This window comes from Carcharodon carcharias, chromosome 9, assembly GCF_017639515.1.
Source record: "Carcharodon carcharias isolate sCarCar2 chromosome 9, sCarCar2.pri, whole genome shotgun sequence".
NCBI lineage: Eukaryota > Metazoa > Chordata > Chondrichthyes > Lamniformes > Lamnidae > Carcharodon > Carcharodon carcharias.
The window spans coordinates 94,495,948-94,503,361 of NC_054475.1; the positions used below are offsets into that span (position 1 = coordinate 94,495,948).

The window sequence follows — 7,414 nt, forward strand, 5'->3', positions numbered from 1 at the left end:
TCTAAGAACAATGTCGTTCAAACTAAGGATACATGAATAATGACGAAGCACAATGAAAAATATTGATATTTTATTAATAAATGCAAAGCAGTTTTAAAACTGTTACACTAACTGTAAAACAACTTATGTAAAATAAAATGGTAAAGTAGAACAATGCTATGGTATATTCCTTGCCATATTAACTTGCATCAAAATAGAGCAGCTTGTTCATTTGAGGAAAAAGTACACTTTCTCAAACAGAAGGACAAAGAGACTGGAGTAAATTCTCACTCCTACACCATATGAGGTATGTGGGGTACTTCAAATAAAACAAATGCTCTCAAGGAAGGAGAAACATAAATAACAAAGCAAATATACACATAAGATAAGCAAAATTCTCCTACCTCCACACAATCTCGTTCCCTCACTGACTCCCAAACACTTCCTAAAATCTAGCTGAGCTAGCCTATCCCAGGCTGACAAAATCTCCAGTCTGACAACGTTCAAGCCAGTCCCCAGCCTGACACAGTCCCTAACCTGACACTTTTCCCAACCTGTCCCCAGTCTGACAGTTCCTAAACTGACACTGTTCCCAACCTGTCCCCTGTCTGACACAGTCCCTACTGTGTCACTGTTCCCAGCCTGACAGTGACCCCAGTCTGACACAGTCCCTAGCGTGGCTCTGTTCCCAGCTTGTCCCCAGTCTAACAGTGTTCCCAGCCTGAGGTGAAATAGATATCCTTTCAGAACACTAATAATGGTATTTTGTTCAAGAAACACACTTGCAGCCTGAAGCGAACATTTGACTGAAAAGGAAAAACCCACTCTAGCACATTTATTGCAGCAAAGGACAGAGGACAGACTGCTACAAGGTTGAGACTGATCCTTAATACCTTCTAGTCTCAGGCCCCTGGCTCATCTACAGACTCAAGTGCGTACTGCTTTGAATGAATATTTTTTAAAAGCTCCATTAAATATTTGTTAGCCACCTCAGAGGTTCAAATGCAGGAAATTTTTATTGCGCCTTTCACGCAAAAAGCAGAAAAAATAATCATTCACTCACTCGTCAAAGTCACATTTTTTCAGGTTTGGTGGGCATCCAAAGCAACTTGCCTGCTCAGCAACCCCAATTATGCAACATCACCCTGAGGCAAACTGCTGTTGCCTTATCTTTCCTGTCTAATTTTCTCCCTACTACTGAAGATATTAACTCAAACTTGGTACAATTCCATGTGTATTACCACATATGAGTAATATCAATAGAGCCATTCGAGATCTGTGTATTCACCAAAAGTTCATGCGTCCACTTTTGAGGAATCAGGGATAGTGAACAGATGAGGAGAGCATGCTCCTACCTAACATAGGGTTAGCGAGGATAATGCAACACCCCATTCTCATACAGCTTGATTAGCCAACTCAGTACACATCAAGGATCACACTTTGCTTTGTGCGGTTCAGTACTACAGTACAGAACAATAGAGAGAGAGTTCTGTTTAGTTTTAGTGAGTTAATGATTAGTTTTCTAGATCAAACTATGTGATGGTGAAGGTTGAGCATTCACAAGTCACCTAGACAAAAACATTCCTAGACAAATGCTAGAGCACAATAAAACTAAGCATTCAGATCTAGTGGAAAATGGTACTTTACATTCATATTACTTTAGATCCTGGAAACTAGTGGCTAAAGCAATCCACAGGTATTGGAAAATTCCCACATTAATTGAAATAGGCCCAGATCTTCCAGTCTCTGGATAGTGGGAGACTGGATGTACCCCAGAAGAAGCACTATGCAACCTCTCATAAATCCTAATGCAAGGACTCTGTGGGAATTGCCTAGGAAGTTTGAACTTCTGATGAACAATTCTCTGCTCTACGCGACCCTCTGAAAAAGTCTCCGACTCCTGGAGACTTCGGACAGTTCTGACCTGCTTACCTGGATAGTTACCCAGGAAATGTTAGTCTAACTCCTAGGTAACTATACAACTGACCCCCAATCACACACTGACACCCCCTCCCCCGACTATTCCCCAACCCATTTACCCACCTCACCCAACTTCTACCTGACCCACCTTATCCATCTGTCACCCTACCCACCTACCCCCTTACCTTACCCACCCTACCCCCTTATCTTCTCTCCATAGCTGCTTTCAAAGCAGCTTTGGGACATTTAAACACTTTAATTACCGGGATATGGCAGTGTGTCATAAAAAATAGGCAGGTGTCTGTGCGGATTCTCTGCACTGCTTCCGGAGAGGTTTGCTGCAATGGGTCAATTTTGAAGAATTCGCCATCAGAAGATCACTCAGAAAAATTGGAGAAAGCTAAGTGCACATTTTTTTTCTGATTGGGATTGGAAATAGGCTTTCCGATCCTGACTGGAAGATCTAGGCTGTACATTACAAGTTTTCTTGCTGATAACACAAGCGGCAAGAATGGAAGAGCATGGAGTCTAAATTGGATAGCCAGCAATAATTGACTAAAAGGCCAGCTTTAATCGAGTTGTCATTTGCTGTATGTGTTAGCAGGGGACCAAAATTTGAACTCCCTAGACCCACATAAAGCTAGACTGCACTACTTAAAAACTAAAAGCAAAAAACTGCGGATGCTGGAAATCCAAAACAAAAACAAAAATACCTGGAAAAACTCAGCAGGTCTGACAGCATCTGTGGCCAGGAAGACAGTTAACGTTTTGAGTCCAAATGACACTTCATCAGAACTGAGGAAAAATAGAAAAGAGGTGAAATATAAACTGGTTTAAGGTGGGGGGGTGGGACAGGTAGACCTGGATAGAGGGCCAGTGATAGGTGGAGATAACCATAAGATGTCAAAGACAAAAGGACAAGGAGGTGTTGACAGTGGTGATATTAGCTAAGAAATGTGCTAATGGTGACATTAAGGGTAGAAAGTAGGACGAGCAAGGTACTGATAGCCCTAAAGCTAGCTTACACCTCTTAAAGGAGGTGCACTGTGGATAGAGCAGGTACTGGCAGTCATTCAGGAAGTGAATCTGACCTGGGAAACATTGAAGAATGGTGCAACACAAGCTTTGTGAACCATAAGGAGTATAATGTAGAACTTCAAAAGGATATGGACCAGTTCGTGTAAGGGGCAGACAGGTGGCAGATGAAGTTCAATGCAGAGAAATGTGAAGCAATTCATTTTGGTTGGATGAACATGGAAAGACAATATAAAATAAAAGGTAAAATTCTAAATGGGGTATAGGAGCAGAGGGACCTGGGTGCATATGTGCATAAGTCATTAAAGGTGGCAGGACCGGTGGAGAGAACAGTTAATAAAGTATACAGTATATTAGGCTTTACTAAATGGGGCATAGAGTGCAAGAGCAAGGAGGTTATGTTGAACTTGTACAAGACACTTGTTCAGTTTCAGCTCGAGTATTGCATCCAGTTTTAGGCACTGCACTTTAGGCAAGATGTGAAGGCATTGGAGAGTGTGCAGAAAAGACTCACGAGAATTGTTCCAGGAATGAGGAACCTCAGTTGTAAAGATAGATTGGAGAAGTTGAGACTGTTTTCCTTGGAGAAGAGGAGATTTGATAGAGGTGTTCAAAATCATGAGGGGGCTGGACAGCGTAGCTAGCGAGAAACTGTTCCCACTTGTAAAAGGATTGAGAACAAGATTTAATGTAATTGGCAAAAGAAGCACGAGGAGAAACTTTTTCATGCAGCATGGCATGGGGGTCTGGAATGCACTGCCTGAGTGTGTCATGGAGGCAGGTTCAATCAAGGCATTCAAAAAGGAATTAGGACAGTTATCTGAAAAGGGAAAATGCGCCAAGTTATGGAGAGAAGGTGGGGAAATGGCACCAGATAAATTGCTCATTCAAGAACCAGGACAAACACTAAGGGCCGAATAGCCCCCTGTGCTGCAACAATTTTGTGATTCTGTAAGACATAAGGAGGAGGATCAAAGGTTTTTCGACACTCCACTGGGGACCTTGGAGGAAGTGGGATGTAGGAGGGTTGCCCTGTATCCACAGGGAGCCAGGCAGCCTTCCAGAGACACACTCAAAAGAGAGTGGGAGCAGATAACTGTGGCAGTCAATGCCTGGAGGCAATGCTGCAAGAAGTCCAATGACCTCCCAAGAAATGGCTATGGAGGTCAATGCCAGTAGTACAGCTCCAAAAACATGGGTGTAGTGCAGAAAGAAATTCAATCATCTCAAACAAGTGGTTAAGATTAGTGAATGAATCTTCAAATGCCACATCCCACCAACTGCACCACTAACCTCAATTCACCACACCCCCAATCACCTACCAACAATCTCTTATCAATCAAGATTTATACCTAACATTCAAAATACTTCACCACACTCCTACATACTTAGCATCACTGTAAACCTCACATCCAATCTCTCAGTTTGCACAAACCGTTAACTATTCAACCATGACAGCAACCTCAACCAAACACATTGCACCATATTCACCGACACACTTCCCTTTCTCTTCCAGGACAGGGTCAGCCAGAAGCACCTGGACAAACCACCACTCAATTTCACACTCAAATCCACAAGCTCAGTTACTGACACTGCACATAGGGTAGCTTAGACGCAGGATCTCACTGACACTGAGCACAAGTGACCTGCAGCCAGGGTAAGGGGCAGGGCTAGTGCTGGTGCCAGCTCACTAGAGGGTGGGGGCATACATGAGTTCTGCTGCAGAAGTTTCTGATGAGAGGCAGGATTCAGAAAGAGGCTGATGGGTATGTATAATGACTTGCTTGGTGCATTGGGAAACCTGCTAGAAAGCCCGTGTTCAACATTAAGAAACATGGAGTTGTCCAGCATCAGCTTGGCACAGGATTTTGTGCAGAGCTTGGAGCTGATCTTTTCCACCACAGAAGTGGTGGCCAACTCCATGAGTACACTTCTGGATCCAACCATGACGTACTGGCTGATGTCTCTGCTTCCAAAGCAGCTTTCACTGTGTCAGAGTCCTGTGCAGTGAAAGCTCAGACTGAAGTCGTACCAGGTAAGCTTGCTGCCATGCAAACTCAGACTGTTGGCATTATAGCTATGGATACCATTGGGGGCTTGCACAGTATGTCACAAGATGCACCAAGCACCTTGACAAATGAGGCGTGACAACTCATGTTGTTGCAGCACTCCTCAGTGATACTACCATTTTGGGGTGGGGTGGTGGTGAAAGAGGCTTGGTAACAGATTGCACACAAAGTAAATGAACCCTACCCCAGGAAAAACTATGTATCCATAAATTTTAGTCTCTTTAAAAACACAGCAATTGAACTTTTAATATAACATGAAACAATTCTGAGAATTGCGAGCAGGTGAGAGACAGTATCAACACACAATTCTTTCCTTACTCCTTCCAAACCCAAATTCTTCCAGACATCTTTGTCTTGGGATGATAAAAACGTACTGCTTTAAAACTATGACAGTTGGATTGTGGGCTTGATTTTACAAGGGGCAGACCGCTCACCTCCCCAGAAGGAAAGTTTCTGGCAGCCGGCACAATGGAACAAGCCTGCCCCGCAGCCGCAGGGCGCTGCCAATGGGCTAAACAAGGAGAGAGTGGGATGTCTACTCTTCACTGGGAGCAAGTCCCAGCAGCATCAACACTCAGTACTGGGCCCTGCTGGGATAGCGAGGAGGAGCAAGAGGAAGAAGTGATGGCTGCCGGAGACAGGCAAGTCCTGGGCTTTTGGGACAGGGAGGGATTAGAGAGCCCAGAGAGAGGCGTTTAGGGCTGGGTTTTCAAAGGCAGGAGGTAAGGAACAAAGGAAGGAAAGTTGACATTTTTTGGTGGGTTGCACCTGATGAGCACAGGACACCCCGAATGATGTGCCCCCCTCTTCTTTCATGCTCTTTTACAACTTGGCCTCAAAAAATCAAAAAGGCCTACTCCTGCCCACCTGCCCATACCAACCATATTATGGCATGGACAGTGTAATATCCCAGTCATTTCATTTGGTAACAAGCTCAATTAACCTTTAATTATTTATTTAAATATGGCAGGCGACTGCCGATTTCAGCCCAACCTACCCCTTGTATAAAGGGGGAACAGCTCAGGGGAGGGCAGGAAGGTGGTGGGGTGGGGTGGGGTTGGGTGGGTTGGGGTGGGCTGGGCACCCCCCCCCACCACCCCGCTGAAAACACACCCTACCAGGAGGCCATAACATCCAGCCTTGCGAGTCATTGCTCAAACAATATTCCAGGTAAAAGCCAAGACATTAGATGGATGTCATGTGCTGTACGCTGGGAGTCTGAAGGCTATCTAGGTGCTCAAGGAGATAGTCAAAGAGTGTTGGCGTGGCTGCTGTCTGGTTTTTTTCATAGAAGTTTAGAACTGCATGAATAAGGCCTCCCACTGTCCATTCCTCATCTTCAGCTAGTGTCAACAAAGTTGGAAACTGGGGGAGAGAGGGAGAGAGAGAGAAAGAGATTACTTTCATTATTTTACAAAAAAATCCTTTTACAATCAGTTCCAAAAAACAAATCAACTGGAATATTGCAAGTGACCACTCTGATATCACATCAGCTTTTGCAAGACATTATAAAGCAGCTTCATATGTACATTTAATTATTAAAATTGCCTTTTTAGTTGTTTTATGACCATCAGTCTCTCTAATTTTTTTAAAGTACATGGCCCCTTTAAATATTTTTGCACACCATGCAATCAATTAAAGTGTGTATAGCCTGTGGGACTACCTTTCATGGTGGTGCACAGTCATGCAGCTTACATGGAAGATGGTTTATGATATGATTAAAGGATTTAGTGGATAAATTGGGTTATGCAGTGGCAGTTCATTGTGGCGATAGTACATGATATCATGCATCAGCAAGAGAGTTGCTATTTCTGCAACAGACAAGATTGCAATCTTAGCTGTGGTGCTGCAGGAGAAGCGCCACTTGCGATCCACAAGTGTTGCACAACATGGTTGAAGCTTTTTTATTTTTTAAGCTCATCTATTAATGATAAATGAAACAGCATTTGACCTCACTCCTACAGCAGTCTCACAAAGAATCTAGCAACTGCTCAAACAATAGACATTCCAATATCAGTCACCTGACTCCATCTCAAATGAGGAAGTATCAGTTTATTTCACAACAATTTTTGTCATGAAGGGAGAGAACGTTGGTGAGAGAAACAAAAGGATGGAATTGTCCCAGGTTCGCACAAATTGCGGTATCGGGTGGGGAAAAGGGCGCTTTACCTGATGGCCGCAATGGTGGCTTTTCGCACCGTATCATCCCATTCCCAGCGTGTCCCACTTCATTAATAATGCATTCCCTGGAAGTATGCCAGGTTGCTGGTGGGGTGGACTCTGATTTGGCCACTCTGCCATCACCTCAGGCCTTCAGTAACCCGGGTGCCATATTTAAAGGGCACCCCGGCACGGAGCTAGCTCTCTCTAAGGGATCAGAAGCTGCTACAAAGTCATATATGCCCAAGGGA

General features: G+C 44.0%; 1 protein-coding gene across 3 annotated transcripts in view; it reads right to left on the bottom strand.

Annotated features, from left to right (window-relative positions):
* The window catches only part of LOC121281964, a 124,002-nt gene that overhangs the window by 62,263 nt on the left and 54,325 nt on the right, over positions 1-7,414 (bottom strand). Inside the window, exon 5 of one of the 3 annotated variants that reach the window (XM_041195253.1) lies at positions 6,108-6,368. The exons of the other annotated variants lie outside the window; for them this stretch is intronic. Within the exon in view, the coding sequence (XP_041051187.1) occupies positions 6,189-6,368 (180 nt within the window). The 3' untranslated portion in view covers positions 6,108-6,188. Of the gene's footprint in view, positions 1-6,107; positions 6,369-7,414 lie in introns of those variants that run through there. 3 annotated transcript variants of the gene reach the window in all.